The sequence below is a fragment of the Bremia lactucae genome, linkage group LG6 (genome assembly GCF_004359215.1).
Source record: "Bremia lactucae strain SF5 linkage group LG6, whole genome shotgun sequence".
Taxonomy (NCBI): Eukaryota; Oomycota; class Peronosporomycetes; order Peronosporales; family Peronosporaceae; genus Bremia; species Bremia lactucae.
This window is the reverse complement of record NC_090615.1, coordinates 1,695,369-1,715,557: the sequence shown is the minus strand read 5'-3', so window position 1 is coordinate 1,715,557 and position 20,189 is coordinate 1,695,369. Positions and strand designations below refer to the sequence as shown.

At 47.4% G+C, this 20,189-nt stretch overlaps 1 protein-coding gene across 1 annotated transcript; it reads right to left on the bottom strand.

Annotated features, from left to right (window-relative positions):
* Positions 1-248: 248 nt before the first annotated feature.
* CCR75_002270 (uncharacterized protein) lies at positions 249-672 on the bottom strand (the record flags this gene model as incomplete). The annotated part of the gene is made up of 2 exons (XM_067960368.1): positions 249-601; positions 651-672. The coding sequence occupies 2 exons, from the start codon at positions 670-672 to the stop codon at positions 249-251; spliced, it is 375 nt and encodes a 124-aa protein (XP_067819043.1).
* Positions 673-20,189: the final 19,517 nt, after the last annotated feature.

The window sequence follows — 20,189 nt, the reverse complement described above, 5'->3', positions numbered from 1 at the left end:
AGGCTTAAATTTGCGCGGCGACCTGTTGATCCGTTTAATTTGCTAAATCTTTGCCGATTGTCTTTGCAACAGTTTGGGGCTTCCATGCGAACTCCGACTACGGGATCAGCTACGGAGTGGCCGGCAACTTCAACTTTTGGACTTCGCAGAGCAGTGGCACCTAAACGGACCCAATCACCCTCGTCCTGAGGCGGTCGAAAGTCCCAAGGAAGTATTGCCAGCTGTGATGGAAAAAGTTGCTGCCACTTTTAGGCACCTTCCTGTCCGGCAGCAGCAGACAATTGTCGAAGAACTGGAGACGCTTCTGAAAAGACTCCGATAGTCTTACAAGAACCGGAGCGGGTAAGAACACGAGGACGGCTACTTATCTCGACTTCCGTGCCCCAAAACATTTCCACTCGTCGCGATCCTTCGGCATTCGAATACGTTGAGCTCCTTTCAAGGATAAGCAGACGACCTGCTTGTCGCGCTTGCGGCCAGCTGGGCCGTCGCCGCAACTCACGACTTTGTTCCCTTTCAGGGCTGCCGGCCGAACAAGAACGGGTTGCAATATTACCAGCAGCTTCACTGTCAGTAGAAGCGACGGACTCGACACAGACATCTACAGTATTCCAATCAGATTAGTCTTTCAATGCCAATTAACACTATACTGACTGGAAGTTCAGATGCCATTGTTTTTTTTTTCATTTAATATTTTATCCTTTCTGTATCAAAAAATAAAGTATCTTGCTATCACCTTCACTATCTCCTGTCGTTGTCAATTGCAGAGGTTGCTCGGTTGTTAATCGTGAAGATATGGCGATGTTAGCGCTGGGGGATATTCTCATCCAGACGTTGACCAATTAGACGCTTAAATGTAGCCAATCAAATAGCTTAGATTTAGCCAATAAATCGTATCTGTGTCCGGAACGAAAACGTCTGAGTCCGGATCAAAAACATCTGTGTCCCGAACGGCGGCCAAATATTATTTCCTATGAAAGGAATTAATATTATATGCTATGAGAGGAAATACGTAAAGAAGTACAAAATTAGGGCGTTGATCGATATTCACCCCTCCTTTGTTCCATACCCACCCCTCTTACTATATTAGGAGATACTTGCAACATTATTAGGCAACATGTTGATTACCCCTAACCCCTAACATCCACCCAATAGAAGATGTAATTTCTAGCAAAGACGCGAGGTACAAAAAAAAACGCAAATCAACTCATCAATACAGATGTCGTATTGTTCGATTATTCGTTTTCTTATCCTTCTTCTTTCTGTTCTTTGCGAGATACGTCTTGTTCTTCTTTGTCTTCTAATTAGCATTGGTTGATGCAGAGCATGTCCTTGACCAGTGCCACGGCATCATTCAAACTTCTCAGACCACTGAGAAGCAATTGCCGCTGATGTATAGATGGCGCAACTTCATATGCCATCTGGACAGCAGCAATTTCCTCTCCGAAGGGGCTCTCATCTGATATCACTAATATATTACGCTGAGTTTCCAGCAACCAATTTTCATCAAAATTTTCCTTTTCCAACACCCACTGCGGACTCTCAGCTGTTCTCTGGCGGAAGGTATGCTCGCAGGAATGTCCATTGTGGACACAAAAATGCCTGTACATGGACCATGGGGTTGTGCCGCAGCTTGAATCGCTGAAATGCGAGCCTTAAGGCCGCCAAACTCACTTTCCCAATCCCCGTGTCTGAATAGACTAACTCCACGCATCCAGAATTCCATAAACTTCTCGTTATGCACAAGCCAAGTCGGGGGTGAGAAGCAGAAGCTCCCTCACTTTTTCGTCATATTCCCGCTCGGTTTTCGCGAAAACAGTTGAGGTCCAGATGGTCATCGCAGCCGTGAATTCTCCTGGTATGTAAAGTCAGTACGCTGCTTCGCATAAATATTCTTAAAAATATTCGAACGGCAGAAAAGATTTTGGCCGTGAATGTGGCGGCAACAGCGGACATGAGAACGAGCTCTCGGTCATTTACAAAGACCTCTGGACAAATGCCATATTCTCTTTGCATGAAGCAGTATGCAAATGTGAAGGACTTGTCCGATGATGCTACCCCAATTATATGGAGTGACGGGAATCTATATGTATTGGTTTTATAAGTTGCGTCGAGAATACACAACTTCCTGCTCGAAAAGGATGCATAAATTGTGCCAGCCACAGGCACAACGATAAACAAATGAAACAGCTGCCGATTGCCATTTCTTTGGGCAAAATGCATCGCGCTTTCCGCAAGAGAATCAAGCAGAGCAGCCAAGGTAGATTTGCAAGCAAAAGCTGCGAGTCGACCCCTTGAACGAATATTATGCATGCATCCTGCGCAACGACGTTGCAATCATCACGTCGTTGCTGTCTCAGGCTCGTGAGAATGCGGTCTGGTCCCAGTCCTGCACTTGAAAGTGTGATCCCGTGTTTGCACTCTGACTCGCTCAGGACGCGGCCACTGTAGTGAGGGGACGCATGTACAAATTGTGAGTGATTGTGGTGCTGACATATACCAACAACTGACCAAGTGTTGAGTATTTTGAAAGGGCCACCAGTATTCGCCGAGCTGGTTAGCCTCTGTAGCGCGAGGTACATACAGGCCTGCCTTTCTGTAGTCAAAATAGACTGACGTGATGTCTCCATCGGGTTTCTTGGCGAAACGTTTCCTCCTTTTGATAGACACTGCGAAGCCTGCTTCAAGATCATGGCACGTGATCGCGTCTGTGGCCGCTTCCAGCGAGCCATAGACTAGCTCTGGTATAGGTGGAATGGTAAAAGTCATTTTATTGAGGGAAAAGAGAGACAACGCTAGGTGAGTCGGAATGTATGTGTGGAGAATGGCGCTATGGAAAGAATGAGTCGGGAATGGAAGCGTATTGCTTGTATTGGGCGGATGTTAGAGGTTTGAGTTGATCAGTGTGCTGCCTAATAGTGTTGCAAGTATTGCCTAATATAGGAAGAGGGGTGGGTATGGAACAAGGGAGGGTGGGTATCGATCAACGCCCCAAAAATGTTATCTTTATTAATTTTGAATTAATAGTTACAATATTACCAACGTTGGTAATATTGACGCAAAAAGATATCAATTCTATTGATTGGATGACTTAAGTTTGAATTAATCTCGCCAATCGACACAAGACACGATTGCGTGGTGCGCAAGTAGGCGCCACAGATGTTAGTTATTAATATAATAAAGCCAGTAGTAGATAGAAGGTCGTTACGAAGGAATTTAATATATAAATACAGCTCTACTTTTTCGCTATTTCAAAGCCTTCGAATTTACCTTCAGTAGCTGAGACTTCCTAGCTACTGAGAACCTTCCTCTGCACGTCGTGTAAGTGAAGTAGTCGAGGCGTCCTACCTTCACTGTAATCAGTGTAGGTTGACTAGTACAGTAGGGTGCCCCGTTACAACTATTATTTCTGGAAACTGCGCACGACTGTGGGCGCCTAAATCTAATTGTGAACTTCGTCACGATGACATTTACCGAATACAAGGAGACGTGCACGAATCGACACGTTGTGGCTCGAATTTTCACGTTTCACCAGTGTCCTTGACCTTGGTTTTTAGAAGTATTTAAGACGTCTTGCTACGGAAACATAAATCTTTATTTAGCTCACATTCAACCTTCGCTAGGTTGCACACCATTTGTTCTTTTGAGCGATTCAAAAGCCAAATAAGCGTAGCGCATTCTCAAATCACCAGAATCGAAGTTTTATGTTCGTCTAATCATTTGAGCTTGTAGCAATAATACCAACCCTATACAAAATATAGTCAGATTCGTTTTCGCAAGTAAACATTCAACAAATTGGCTTTAAACTACTGATCGAGTTTCCAAGCCAGTCAACATTCAATGAATTGGCTTATAGCTTCTGCTCGAGTTCCAAAGCCCATAGTCTGTGAAACCTTCCCGAGTCAAACTCGCTCGCGCTGACGTCATAGATAAGATCTTCCAAATGAAGGGCTATTACTAAACTAAAGGGTTGAGCCTTTTAGAGAGTCTTGCAAGAATGGTTGCTTTAGTATATCAACATGCTTTGTTTGCACGTCAATCTCAAATTGCTGGCTATTCCACTTAGTCGTTCATGCCTATTTTTGTTCCGTATCGGGTTCAAAGAAATTTACGCACTGTCCGCGTATTTGAAAAGCATTTGCCATACATGAGGGAGTAATTAGAAGTCGCGATGATTCTGGCTCGTTATTTTAGAGGAAGATGTATCTGTAAGAATGTGGATGGAGATTATTTAAATGAAATGTTAACGGCACCCTATTTTGGTTCACGGCACCAACCATTATTTAAATCATGTTCATTTGCCGCCCCAAAAAATCTTTGACCGACAATCACTTTCATATTGCGACATCATGACACTACAGAGCTGTAAAGAAAGTGATCTGTAGGGTCTTGTCTTTCTTTCGACTTCTACCGCAATGCTTAACGTCGAGCTCTGCTCTAAATGTTGCACTAAACACTTGCATTACTACGTCTATAGTGTTCAATATTCTGCTAGCTACAGCTTTGCTACCTTGAACAAAGCGGAGATCCGCGTGCTTCAATCTTGTAGGTTTCCAAAACTAAAAGCTTTCGGCTGGATCCTCAATACCGATACCTTATTCCTGCTCCTTTTCAGTCCAGAGTCCAAATATCATCAAACCGATCCACCTTTGTATTTTTACAGCGACGACAGCTGTTGTTTTCATTCTTGCCTTTCGCCGATATAGAAGTAACATAAGCCGACGACCAGAGCAATCGACCACCCTTTTCGATATAAATTGGTCTCTAGGTATCGCGAAACCCATAAAGCGTCCAGAGTTTTGCGACGCGAGCGCCAGATGTAGACATCTTTCAGTTTACTTCGGTAAAAGCACTGAGGAAGACGCGATCCCTTTTGCCACGAACTGCCATTCCCTCATGGTAGCTTGCAACCCATTAAGGATATAAGCCCGTAGCACGACTTTAATGCTTTTGGCCGCGCACTTAGCCAAGTCGATTATGCCACGCTTAAGGCCGTTTTCTACCCGAAGAATTTGTCAATTTGGCGCTCGTGAGGACTACGTATCCAACCTTCCAGCCTTCTGATCGCAGTCCAAAGCCCTGCTGAAATTAAAAAAAAAACAAGCCTGATTTGATCACGTCACCACGTGGTGCCGCAGCACGCACCGTCACGGTTAATTGCGATCGTACAGTCAATCCCTAAGAAACATAAGGTTGAAAAAGTGCAGTTTGGCAAAAAATCTTTACGGATATGATTTGAACATAATTTTTGAATGTTGGGGGCCGTCATCTGAAATGGGGGGGGGCGTTAGCAATTCCCTTACTTGAAGACTGATCTAATTTATGCTTTTCCTAGCAAATAAGTAATGTGGTGTGAAGCACTCTTAAAAATATCGCCTATCCTTATCAAAGTCTTGCGGATCGTGCTTTTGCGCGATAGACCGATTATATTTATCATCTCGTCTAATGCGCGAACGTAAATGGTAATTAACGGTTTATAAGCATCAACCAAATGAGAGGATATAAAGCTTTAAGCAAAGACGACCGGTCAAGGCCTAACTTGAGTGACTAGTCCTGAAATCCTTCCCAATTTGATCTCTCGCTGACGCTGATAAAGTCGGCTACGAGATCCCATTAGTGGGGGACATGGCGGATGTTTTTTTTTTCTTTTTCATATGTTGCTTTTTCTTTAGTTTACTTATGCCATTGTACGAGTCTGTGTGGTTTGCGAATAAATTGGCCTTTTTTTAAAAGGCGTTCTATAATTTGAAGATGGTCCGTCGTTACCAATATCCACGTCTTTGGATGATTTCGGTATCGGACGACTAAGGAACTTGTCGGGAACCGGGACATAGGGCGATAACACAACCGACGTCGAATGTAGGGTTCATTCAGTTTATTGGCCGTGGCAGCTCCAACTTGGCTACGTTTACATTGATCATTCGAATGATCTTGAATGGCCCAATCTTGCGTGTGTGTCATTGCCTCGACAAATGTTTACAACCAAGTCTCGATATTCCCACATGCAGTTGTATTGTCTGCCACCAGCACACCAAGCGCATGCTTTGAAATGTTAGGCCACAAGAGCTAACAAATGCCTTCGACAAAAATCGTCTGGACAAGCATCGGTTATGGCACGTGAAAAATAAATAGACATACGCACATCAATGTAAGGCCTGCGCAAAGCCAGGTCGAAGATGGTCAATTAATGCAGAGCCGGACTCGAATTCTAGTAATGGCTTCACACTTTTACCCTACCTCACGCTTTCATCATGCGATAATTTCATTACCGCTCATGTCCGCCGCATTCATAGTTTCTGTCATGGTCAATATGATGATAAGGCACCAATTAATATTTGTATACATTACTCGTGCCAAATGTTTCGTTTCGCGAAATTACACGACATGTAGCATTTTTACACCATTTAATTACGAAGGTACGATTACCATAGCGCGAACTCGTGGATTTTTAGCGGATATTCGTGACTCAATATTTTTCTGACCACAGTCATCCTGCCGCTTCATCCGTCTCGTTGTTCGGCACTTCGTATCCTGCTCGATATTATCTCCTCGCGAGCCTTGTTTGCTGGTCTAATCGATGTCTTAGTGTATCACTTCAATATCCATTGTAAGCCGCAAAGCCTGTTCGGCAAATGTAATCACTGAGCATTTGTGAGTCCAGCGCGGCCGTGACGCTGTTAGTCAGTTGGAAGGCGTTCAGTCACTGGAATCTCGCTGCGTGGGCTCGTTCCACATTATCCTACATTGTTATGTAGAAAGCATTAAGCGAGATGTAAGGCCCTGCAGCCAACGTGCATAGGAAATAAGGAGACGTGAGCCCATGATCAAGTTCGACTTCTCCAAAGCTTTCCTCTTTAGCGCTAAGGAAGAGGCTGAGAGCTGCGCCTAGAACCTGTACAAGTCAATTCAAAAGAGCTTGCGTGTTGCCAAGGCCTTGCGCCGGGAGCTTATAAAGGAGAAGCAGTACTTCTCGGATGAAGTGAATTGTCTAACCAACCCTCGTCGTGAAATCGACACCCTCCTCGCGGAACCTGAGGGTACCCACCCCTTTGATCATATTCTGCAATTATTTCAACAGGTTCGTCTTTTTTAATAAAAACCCATTCAATTGGACAATCTTCTGTTTAAAGGAGAATATAACCGTGATATTCCTGCAGAAGAATTAACTTCTGTAATACAGGAAATATACGAAGGTGTATAGACTCAAGATTCGCGTAACTCTAGTCCCAAATTTAAATAAATATCTTATACTATACGATCTTGATTCGTAGAAATCTTTATAACTACTACTCTCTAATAATTAATCCCTTTAATCCTTGCAGCGCTCCGCCAAGATCTTTGTTATACTTTACGCGACCTCAGAAGAAGCGTAAGACTTCAAATAATCGAACAGATTATGTGAATTTGATTTTTGTGTTTCAAATGAGTCTTTATTTTAAAGTCATGGCAGACCCATCCTATATGCAGCTCATAAAGAGTGTTGTAAAAGAACTGACGCAACAACAGCAGCTGCTAGAACATCTTACGTATCATCGTGCCGACTGGCATTCGTGTTGAAGGGATAAAACTTCTAATTGTTTTCGGTCGTCTTGAAGAATCAGCCCGTCTATTTTAAGAGCAAATGGAGCAATACTTTACGGCGCGCGGAATATTTGGCTGGAGGAATCAATCTCCAGGCAAATTTTCATACTTGCCAGCGCTCTTCAAGGTTCCGCTGCCCAATGATATCTAAATAAACGGCACGGCATCAATTCTGTAAACGACTTTGATACAGAAATTAGACACTGAATTTGTTCCGGCTGACCTTTAACTTCGTCTACGTGACGATCTGCATTGACATAAGGAATCCCACTGCAAAAAAGTTGGCCGGTTTGCCGCAATGGAATATTAACATTTACACCGAGACAGCATCACGATCTTCCATGCCTCGATTAAAGGGCCACTGCCCGTATCGTCGCCTTCGCAATTCCGCCATGATTCGAAATTGGCAATGCCCGACCGTTCCCCCGGCGTACGGTTCCAGACGAAACAACGCCAGACCTCACAGTCATTCTGCCGCTATTGCAAAAAGAAATGACATACGACTGACCAGTGCTTTAAAATGCAAAACTCAACACGCACACCACAGGTAACGTGCGTCGCAACGACAATCGTCAAGACCGCAATACGGTTGATTCTTTAGAAGAAGTTGACTCGGAGGCCGAAGAAGTTTCGGAAATATAATCCAGAGTCATCACTTTTTTGGCGAGAAACAACGACGAGGGCCTAGCCAAGGACGTGGTCATCAATGACGGTAAATGCGGCAACAAAAATGCCCGTATCCTGTCTATTTCTGGGGCGACATGTGACGTCGTAAAACCAGGATTGTTAGAGCGTGTTTTGGCAGTGAAGATCGTACAAATTAAGCGGCTCGATGGTTCCAACACTATAAAAAGACAGGCCAAAGAAGATTTGGTCGAGATTGAGTTCGAGGAACGAGTCTTCCGTGACGTCCTAGTCCTCGCATGCCCGACGGAGTCCAACATGACTTCAGTCTGGGTAAACCTTGGCTTTCAGCTCACTAACGAGTAATCAGCTAGCAAACGCACGAGGTACCTTTTCAGTCATCCTAACTCTTGTTGACAAGCCTACCAGTAATTCCTTCGCTGACTTTAATCGTAAGGTATATAACTGGAACATCAGGTCCGGATTGTCAGTCACAATAAAAGCTTTAGCATCAGCAGCGCTTGAACTCCGGTCACGCAATAAGCGCTGTTTCCTTAAGCCGAAGCCGAAACTTGCGTTCGGCAGCCCAGACCTTGCAAGCTTACATATGACATAATGTCAATGGGTAGTATCCCCCTCACTATCCCACGTCTCTCCACCATGTCCTTTCGCGGTATCGGGTTCGTAGCTGGAATCAATACCGCTTTCAACTGAATGTTTGTGCCCATATATATTCAGTCGAAATTGCTCACTAGGAGATCTGACTTGCAATTTGTGATCTCTTTAAAATAATATATTGCTTCGAGCACATATTCATTTGCGACGAACAATAATTCAGAGTATTTTCTTTTATATAAAGCAAGTCACAGTAGGTTCATAGCGCATATTATGAGTGAGAAGGTGAGGTACATTGAGATACTTCTAGAGATCCCTATGACCGTGTTAGTGTCCTATATACTATGCAGCTCTACAGGAGGCAGATCTCGGTCGATCGTGCTGTCACTGCTGAGCCTTCCGGTCCACGAGGGTCCGGAGTGCGAGTGTATGCTCTCGCGTTGTTCGTGTTGGCGTGGCGACCAGCGTGACTTTATTCAGCGCTGTTTGGCGCGTTGTAATCCACTGTCGAACGTCGTTGTTCAGGTGTTCTGCAAGTTCCATGATGATTGGACGTCCGTCCTCTGCAGTCGTCTGCTGAAAGAGAGCCGTGTCCATCGCGATGTTGGCTGCTCGGTCGGCCATCTTGCTATGCTCGCGGTAATGATGCGTCCAGCTGCGGATGCCGAGCCCGTCCGCGCATCGTCTCGCTTTCAGATAGAGTTGTCGCAGTCGAGGCTATTTCGGTACCCTGTGGCGTTGGTGCTGTCGGATGATCATATTGCTGTCTCCGATCACGTGCAACGGGCTGTAGCGAGCTGCCGCGGCTCGACGTAGTCCGTGGATGAGCCCCCAGTACTCGGCCGTGTTGTTGGTCGTGTCGACTCGCGCATACGACATGCTGGAAGCCCAGCAGATGTCTGTGGCGTGCGTGTCGATGTCGAGTCGCACGATGACCGAGCCTGACCCTCCTGGCCCTGGGTTGCCTCTCGATCCTCCATCGAAGAAAAGCAAGAAGACGGAGCGCGACGCGAGTGGACGTGGAGATGTGCGGTCGCGGTCGCGTTCCGACAGCAGGTCCTGAAGGGTGGCCACGAGCACCGCCATCACCCCCCCTCTCGGAGTCCGGTGCGCATCGCTGTCGAAGTCTCGCATCAGGTGTCCGAGAGAATTGAGTCCACCGTGGATAGAGGCGTTAATGACGGCTCTCATCACGGTCGCTGAGGCGGTCGGTTCGTGTCGCAGTCGGAGTCGTGCACACCAGATGGCATGCAGCGTTGCGACCGCCGTGTGCCGCCAGAGTAGGCTGGCCACTGGGTAGAGCTCGTCGCGCAACGGGTCCTCATCTTCCTCGTAACTCAGAGTGGCACGAACAGCGTTCCAAGCCCGCTCGGGTGTCTCAGGCATCTCGAGGCTGAAACACACACGTGGTGCGTCGTCTATGTTCTCGCCGAGTTGTTGCCAGCGTGCGCGGAAGTCTGCCCACGCCGTCGCCGCGACTGGACAGTCCCAGAAAACGTGCTTGACGTTGGTGTGTTCAACGTCGCTGCATGAGGGGTGCGGGCACGTGAGGTTGCTGCTATCGTGGTTCCAGAGGTTGAGCTTGTTCGCCTTGAGCCGGAAAACCGGTTCGCGCTGCGTATGGAGAAAGACCGGGAACTCGCTGCGTCTCGGTCCATTTGATCTGCCGCATTTCATCGAACACGGTCGAGCTGCTGCTTGCCTGTCTGGCCAGCGCATCATCGCGTGCCTTTTCTCCCTTCTCTCGACGTCTTCGTGTTATCATCCCCCTGTACTGCTTCCTCCTTGGTCGCCACCGCCCTTCACCACTGTAGAGACTCACGAGCCGCGAGAGTACCGGATGTCCCTGGAACGTGACTGTACTGCCCGGCACGTCTGCCAATGCTTCACGCTCGCAGTCGCTCATCGATGCCACTGTACGTGGATCGCATTGCAGTAGAGCGTCCGAGTAGATGATGCTGCCCCCGTTGTCCGTTAGCATCCACGAGTGGTGCTGCTGCAACTCCACATTGACCGGTCTCAGTAACGTCGGTGTGTGCGGACGGTAGAGAAGCTGCGAAAAGTTGATCAAGAGTGTTTCACAAAGGCGCCCCGCTGCCCGTCGAGTCGACGGCCGTGGATCCGGAGACTCGCGCATCTGGAACGTGATCTCGCCTCTCCTGCTCCACGACCACTCGATGACATCTCCGAGCGTTCGCCGACAGTCTGTCGCTCGTGCAAAGTCGCCAACTTTAAAAAGAGCTCCATGACCGTTGTGTAGCCAGGTCGCGGTATCCAGTGTCGCGTGCCGGAGCCACTCGTCGCAAAAGGCTCCCCTGTGATCCGCCCATCGCCGCACCAGATCCACCACTCTCGTCATCGTGGTGGCATCGATGCTGAATACCACCTCGCCATCGTGCCACCGCGCATTGCTGAGGCTGGTTTGCACTGCCTCACTGGCGTCCCGCACAAGCCGATGCTCCGCTGCCGAGAGGGTGCCGCCGTGCACGGACCGCACGACTGCTGCTCCAGATGCCCACATCGTCGAGCCGTAGAAGTTCGCGTCTTTCGCCGTTGTATCGAACCTCGGGGTGAGATAGACGTCAGCGCCCTGCCGCCCTGCCATTATGATGTCGTCGATGGTCCGCCCGGCTCCTGTCGATCCCGACGCCCACCGTCCAACTGCCATTGCCGCCATGGTGAGAAGCTCCGCTTGAATATTCGGAACTGCAACCCCGCCTTCAAGTACGGGTAGCTCGGCCTGCATCTCGCCCATCCAAGCTCGAACCTGCTTGCCATCTCGTTTGCCCCAGACAAAACGTTTGACGAGTTGCTGTAGTTGGTCGACAGTTGCTGTAGGCGGCCAGACGTGTCTGGCAACGAAGACGATCTTTGGTACAATGACCGCTGCAGCAAGCGCGGCTCGTTGCCCTACTGTGTTAGTTTTGGCCCGCGCGAGGTGCAATCTCGCGTTGATCGAGCTGATACACGCTTCCCAGTTGGCCTTCGTCGCGTCACCAACACTGACTTGAATACCGAGGTACCTGCAGTGCTCGCCGTCGCGCAAGAGCTTCACATCACCAAGAGAGGCATGATCAACGACGACACCACTGCGGAGAGGAATAGCCATGGACTTGCCGGCGTTGACTCGAAGTCCGGATGCCGTGCCGAACTGTGCGAGGATCTCCAACACCCTGCTGACTTTCTGTGGAGACCGGACGTAGACAGCCGTATCGTCGGCGTAAAATATAGCGCATATTATATGTTGAATGCCGCTTCGATTACAGCTTCGGAATCGATACCTCGGAAGGATGTCATTTCGTATGTGGTGGGGAAAGATGCAAAGGTATTAAAATCAAATTTATCGCTCATATACTGTCAGAACCAGTCAATTAAGTGAGACCTTGACCAATCATCTTTGTTAAGAGCTTTATAACCACTCATCTAATTAGTGCTTTGAAACGTTTCATTTTCTTTAATTCTCATTTTTCGTTTGCACGTAGGAGAAATGATAATAGAAAGCTCTCAATGGGTCAAAGGTGATATCATTTACCGTAATACTTATCAGTGCGGATTTTTAGGACGATTACGGGAATTAAAGTCGAGGGTAATTTCCCCCGTAAAGCTTAATTTAGTAACAGTCTCTTCGTTTGACATGTCGCTGCTCGAACCGCTGTCCAGGATCCACGAGTCAGAGTCAGCTGTCGTACCGGTCCCAATGGCTAACACAACCCGGCTCGAAACCGAATTGTCGTCGCTTTTTTTAGGACAGTTGGCCTTAATATGACCAGCCTCGCCACAGCCATAACATTTGCGAGAATCGGCACTTCCAACCCGTGCAATGTATCTACTTTCGCGCCCTCCTTGGTCGCTTCGTCCACCGCCGGGGTAGCGAACTCCTAGCGCGCGGCTTGATCGAACAGCTCGGTCTCGGCCTCCTCCGCTATTCGTCTTCTTCATGCTGATTTCAAAAAATCGCGAACGCAACAAGCTCAGCAGCTTGTATAAGGTAATCAGGTCGTTGCGCGTTCATCCGAGTTAACATCGCGGTTTGAATGTGCGAGGGTGCCGACTTGCATAAGCATTCTAGCACACTCTGCTCCGAGTTACCCGACCGTTCTGCCACGTACACAAGGTACTGGTAGTGCTCGGGCCATGTCTTGTTTTAACCCTTCTCGCTTATCATTAGCTCAATTCCTTTAGTAGATGGAATCGGCGTCATGTAATGCAACAGCATGCTGTTCAGGACGTGTTCGAGTGTGTCAGACACCGACGACCACACCGGCAGCATCTTCTCGTAATAGCTGAGTGCCACTCCATCCAGCTTACCACTCAGCGCGAGGACCTTAAACTCTTCTGGCCAATCACCTCCACTCATCAGCTGGGCTGCACCGAGTCGTTGTAGGAAACGCATACCCCACGCCTTGAAGTCGGCACCCACGCCTGGGTATGTCTCCTTACCCATAAACTTGGCAAAGCCGGGCCAGTCCAGGTCCCGAGGCTTAGGTATCTTCAACCCATAATCTTCACGCGGCGCAAAATTCTGCGACGATCTCGGTGGCTGATTCAGGTTTACTTGCTGCGGCGGCCGATTAGGCGACGGCATGCATGGCGTTACAGGCGGCACGGCATTCTGCATGGGCTCATCTAGTGAGCCCCTCCTCATCCGACGGCCCCGCGCTCTGATTAAGTCAGTGAACGCGCTTGAACCATTGAACAAGTGCTCGGAAGGATGCGTGGGAGCAGCATCGGCACGGCGACTCATCTGAATTTGCATCTTCAACTGGTTTGCCACAAACTGAGCTTGTTGCTGTGCCATCCCTTCGAGGAGTCCTTCAAGCCGGTCCATCCGCTCAGAGATCGCATCAGAAAATACGACTCGCGCTCTCTTGGGCTTCGGACGCGTCCAAAGCCGATCGCGTCTCCTCGCGCATCCCGGACGTGTCAGCAACCACGTTTTGTGCGTGAATGTCCGTCCCGGCGACGTCGCGTGCCGGGGTTTGCTGGTGGGGAGTCGAGTCATTGTCGCTTGGGCTCATAACCTGTTGTTTGCTGCTTGAGACTTGGATGGTAAATTGAGAACTAAATGTATTTGAGCCTTTGATCCTAGTTATCTCTGTGTCCGTTACTTTCAGTTTCTTCTGCGTAGGTTTCGTGTCATTACTCGTCCGTTACGATAGTCGCGTACCTTTACCACTAGTCGCGCCCTTTCACATCATGGGTCGCACTCCTTCAACATCACGAGTCGTTCTACTTCAACACTTGTACTTGCGTAACCAGGTGGCGAAACTTGCCAACGTTATCCGGAAGGTCCCGGCTGTTTTGTTCGCGAAGATTTGTGATTTGATCGCGCAAACGTCCTTGCAAATCGGCGGATCGAGTGCCAACACTCGTTATGTTGGCCTCTTGGATGATGTGTCACTGCGCAGCACCATGCTTTATTGTTCGGCCCAAACCCGCTAGTAATCGCTGCATTATCACAAGGTTGCCAGTTTAATCCTCTTGCGAAGAAATAATATTCCGTTTGTTACCTGTATAGTTGTAACGATTCTGTCATTTTACCTCCGGTAAGTTGGAAGTTTCACACCATTCAGTGTCAACTCTGATAACTGCTGGACTTTTTCTTTTCTTCTATATATTCTGCTTGTCTTTGCACGGCCGCGACCATAGACTGCTGCAGCTGACCATGCTGATCGGCTGAACATATTTGACGTAGCAATAAGTGACTGCAATTTACTTGTTATTTTTATTTGTTAAGCACAAGCCAATTACTTAGTCGAATTAATTGTCCTAACTTTTTTTATGCTGATGCTTCGACTGAACGAGAATTAGGTGGAGAAACCTGTGCCGTGATTGGATTGTTGTCGAGCTAGTATTTTCGAATTTTTCTGTAGATTCGAATGTCTACGGTACTTTTCTTAGCAGCTGACTGCTGTGCTCTACTAGCCGCACTTTTAAGCTCTTACGTGAATCGGAACGTCGCGTCGAACTCAAATGTTTCTCGAACGCGCAAAGAATGCGGCCAGTCCGATGATTGGATTCGAGCAGATCTTGACGGCAACGGTCAGCTTTGTACGGATTGGATACCGACATGTCAACTAATGAGCTTTTCGCTATGTGTTGAAGTAGCTTGTCATGGGTGACGACTAATGAATTGAAGTGCTGACCTTCCAGATAAACAAACTGACTTAACCCTAAGCAAGACGAATTATAGCCAAAAATGACAACGTCTCGATATAGGTGCAGTTTCTAAATCCGGTCGGAATTACAGCCACTGAAAGCAAGTGTCTGTCCACAAAAGTGTGAAACTCACAAACGTCAAAACGATCACTGATTGACCCAAGATGGTGACGGCGGCGGGGACGGCGGCAAGGCCAACAAGTGCTACCACTTGGAAGGACTTGCGGGACACTAGGTGTATCCTAAAAAATGAGAGTGCTAGCCAATTAACATGCATGTCCTTGAGCAAACCGCTTTTTCTGTCGTTTTCCTGCTTTGCTGCTTTTCTAACTGTTTTATGATTTCCTATACAGATATCAAGTATACTTAAAATGGTATCCCAAAACGATTGCCCAAATAACACGCCTGTCCTACCTAGCGACTGGCCGAGAAATCGCTAGCGCGCCATCAGGCGGCCCCTTGCCAAAGTTACTGGCTGCGGCCGGTTACGGCGCCTCCTGCTCCAAATCCTGTGTGCAAGCTGTGTACCACATCATGACACGCGTTTCTTCTTTCCGAAAGTTTATAATCATTATGACCGAATTGGAGACCGATGCCCGCAACTATTAGATCTTGACTTTTTTAATTTTCTTCTTCCAAATTAAAAGCAAAGGTCAACTGAATGCTCGGATATATTCTTTCTGCACAATTAAAGCGCTGTCTAGTTCTACAGTTGATCCTCTCCAATTTAACGAAGGCTTCACCTTTACACCGTATCAGATGATACCATGCTCGCTTTTGCTTTTAAAGAAGATGCCTTTGTAAGTAGCATCTCATCGCTCTACCTGTAAATAACTTGACCACGAAATAATTTAGATGGAGGCTATACACATGAAAATCTTAATTCTCGTCTTCGGCCATTTGTTATGAAGCATCTAAATTCCTAATTCAACGCGTACGAGCCAAAAAAAATCAAATATTCATTTGCAAATCGCTGAAAGAGCAGTATAAGCAATGGAAAAAGTTGTGTGAGTATCGATGAAATGTTCTGACATTAATAGTAGAGTTAGTTCTTTTCTTACATATCTGCAGAATTCTTCATTATTATTACGATAATTGTCCATTTTAACTGTGGTGGCGCAGCAAAGGTTTGTACATATCTGCTGATCGCGCACACAAATGTTTCACGAGAAAAAAGCGTTTCTTCGTGGTCGCGTGACGCTAGAATAATTAAAGTCAACTAAAGTAGTGCGAAGTCGCACAAAAACGTCAGCAACAACCCTTTTTACCAGTCGTGTTTTCGCGCCATACTCTTTCCCATTACACAAAACCTGCTTCGTAACAGGCTAAAGTTGCCCTATTGTACACAAACCCGTTAAGGAAACTTAATGTACTTGTTGAGATGGTCAATTACTTCATGTGAAGTAGGTAGAGACCTAAACTGATAGGCTCACCCTCCTAACATACATGAAGACACACCCTGTCTTTTACGTGAGTCGTCTAAAACGTTATGTAGACCCAAATGAGGTCACAAATCCTCAACAGATGGTGGAGAGTAGAGAGGCAAAATACTTGCCTCCGATCCTTTTCCATGGAATCGTAAAGGAATCGGAAGGCAAGGAATATCACGCGCGTAATGCGGGTCTTTCAGCATCAATGTCTCCAAGATGACGATCTATTAGGTATTTATTCTAGAAAAACATCAATATAAAACCTTCTTTCACAAAAATATTTAAAATGTTATGTCCAGCCGAAATTTCGGGCGTTCATAACCCTGACGATCCTTCGCGCGGACATCATAAAGATTTGAAGTCAGTCGCAAGGCTTGACCCTTGAGACCCACAAACGTCGCTCGGCAGCGCTTAACGCATGCGACGGAACGGACGAAGGTAAGGCAGCCGCGAGTAGGTGGGCGAATTCGCCACTCCTATCAGGCGCCGCCTGCACTGATGAATGCCGGTGGGAATCAACGCTTCCTTGTTGGAAGGTTGCTTGCGCACTGCTCCGTGAGGTAGAAATATCAAATCCCCTTCCAGTGGAGAGGTCACCGGAAGAGTTTTGACTCTTGGGAACCGATCGATAGTCTTAGTATTGATGTTCCCGGCTTGGTGTGTGCCTATGAAAAGAGCACCAGCTGAGACCTCTCCGCTTGTCTCAAATGGACTAGCAGGAGTAGCGTAGTGAGAAGAAACAGGGGGGTACAGTACCGCCCATGCTTTCACACGAATGAGGGAAAAATTACTTCGCTGCGACCGCTGTTTTATCGCATCGTAGTGCGGCTAAAAGCGGCCCGTGAATTCTGCCTTATATTGGTCAGGCGTTTATTTTGAACGCAAAACGACCGGGATCGGGGGAATACGTCCAAGTGATTTCACCTGAGCCTTTTATGTAGAGTCTACAATAGCGCGCTCTAGGAGCGATGCTCTCGCGTTAGCACGAGGCCATTGAGATGGAGGGAACATAAGTGATATGCCACCCGTTACATAGCTACGTTCGATACGACTGGCTTGTGACACTGAATGAGCACGCTCACGTGTCATCGGTAGAGCCTTACATTTAGGATCCTCTATGTCAGAAGCATGATGAATATAAGTATGAGCATAAGACGTTGTGGTTTTACCCAACGGAGAAGCGGCTGCGCCTTTATGGGCAGCGCTCTAATTAATGGTCGCTGCGCTAGCCAGCGCATACGACTAGACAGCATTAGAAAATTTTGTTGTCTCCCGTTACGAGCAATGAGTGAAGTTTTAAGGTCAATAAAGCGCCATCATCCTTCCTTATTAATTCGCTGTACTCATCACTACAATGAGGTGATGGCAGCGGTGTCGACTTATTGTAGTCAACAATGTGCGACGGATCTACATCTTCACTGTGTAAGTAGGGTGGACCATTCAGTCCAGTTAACGCGACAGCAGCAGTAGCTGTCGGCGTTGTAATTGTGGCACTGAGCGACGGCTGCGTGCTTCGCGCGTGGTTGAGTGGGTGCACTTGCAGACGACCCACCAGTTTTGCCCCAATCAGGTGGCTTCTGCGCCAAGTAAGACACAGGTAGCAAGAGAGAATGAGAGAACTAAGCGGCACGTACAGCAGCTCGCTGTTCCTCGGTCTTCTTTGACGAATTCGCAAAATGCAAATTCGTTCTTAAAGGAAGGGTAGTGTAACGGGCTAAACCGCCTTTTGTAACACAATCCCCGTTAAGTACACAAAGTCTACTTAAGAAGATGGTCTATTACTTAGGTGATGTTAACGTACCTACTACTTTGGTGTGGTTCACCTTGTGAACCGACCCTTGTGTATGTGATGTCCCTGAAGGCATTCACATTAGCGGGGATGACGACTAGCTTCATGTATTACGCGAGGTATTCAGTAAGATACGCTCGCAATACATATTAGTGTATATCTAGAGAGATATCATTTTAGCATTGGTTGGAAATAGTAGTTTATATATAGCACGATTAAAAATTAATCAGTCTGAAAACTACTTCCTAGTTCACAAGTGCGCACGTGGATCCGTATTACCGCTCCTGTGGCGTCACTTAAACTAAGGCTAATAGTTCATTGGGTGAGGTCGCTTAGGAGTCATCACTGCACATGAGATAAGACGGTCAAACCGCTTCCTCGCTGTGCTAAAGTGTATGCTTAAGTAAAGCGTGGCCGTATTAAGACGTGCCGGCCGACACTAGCCGACATCCCTTCCGATGTGAATACACATATGCGTATCAAATACACAAGGGTGGGTCAATTTGGCACCACCCCCAAGTGGCAGGTCCAAGTTCTCGACCACAGCACATGGCCAATGTGACGTGGCAATAATTTCGTAGCACCTCCAGGTAGTACAGAAATTGCATTTTAAGTAGAGTAGCAGTACTTAATCGTACTTTTTCTTCAACACTATAGCATTCATTGTTTTTGCGACCATTTTTTGGTCAGCATATTATTTTTGTTTGTCGTGCGCGCTTGCCAGCGCGCCGCGGACTTTTCGTGTGATGGCTAATTGCCCATCCACAAAGTGTTGATTTTTGCTCACGCTCTTGGCATCTGACTCGCCTACGACACCACCGAGAGGTCGGTCATAGGATGTAGTTAACATTAACGAAACTCGTTATTATTTTGGAGCACAGGGATTCCTTGCCGTGATTCCATACTGACCACTGCTAAATTGGGAGGTCACCAGGGCAAGTCTCTGTCTTTGACATGATACACTCGCGGGTCATCGTCATATTGACGAAACTTTGACCCTCTTTTGCACCAAGCACAGTGAGGGGCCCTTCTCCACTAAGACTCGGGCTGCGCACAAACGAGACTGCGTCCGAGGATGGCGCAGTTCGTTAATATAAAACGGTGTCTCGCCCAACTGGCGTGGACACTGTTATTTAAAGCAAACTCCATAAAGGGCAATTGCTTGCTCCACTCTTTGGGAGTTGCTATAGTACGCAAGACATCCGCCACGACCGATTGGCACGTCCCGTTTGGCCATCGGTGTGGGGATGATCTGCGGTCGACAAATGGAGCTTGCTACCTAGCAGCTCGAACACATGTCGCCAGAAACCAGACGTAAAATGTGGATCCCGGTCCGATACTATGGACTCGAGCATCCCTTGTAGTCAATATAGATCCAGGAGCAAGAGAGCTGCCTCCTTGCCTGTGATCGATGTTTCACACGGTGCTAAATGCACCATTTTGCTCAGTCTGTCTACAAAGACGACGAGCCTAGTCCGACCCTTGTGGTCGGGCGGTATGCCAAATATGACGTTCAGACTTAACGACTTTCTACAAGCCGTTGGATTCGGTAGCGGCTTCAGTGGCGCACTGCTGGACGGTGCAGGCTTAACGCGCTGAATTTGTTCGCAAGAGCGAATATAGTTGGCCACCTATCTTTATAGGCCACAAAATTACTCTGACCCTCGTAAGAAATATATTTTCACGGCCCAGATGCCCACTTATTGACGCATCATGGAGCTCGCGAAGGATCATACGCTTGAGATCTGTGTCATGGAGCACATAGATTCTCAAGGGAACAAAAGGTGACAGCTGGTGCCATAACAAGCCATCGCTGTAGCTAAAGCGATTTAGCTTAGCTTTTAGGTGCGACGGAAGGGTTAACTTTCGTCCACTAAAATGATTTAACAGCAGGCGACAACGTTCGTCCTGACTGTAGCTATCTTTTATCTCAGAGGCCAATGAGCTCATCAGGTGGTATGCCTTTATGGCTGCCAACGTCGACGGCTGAA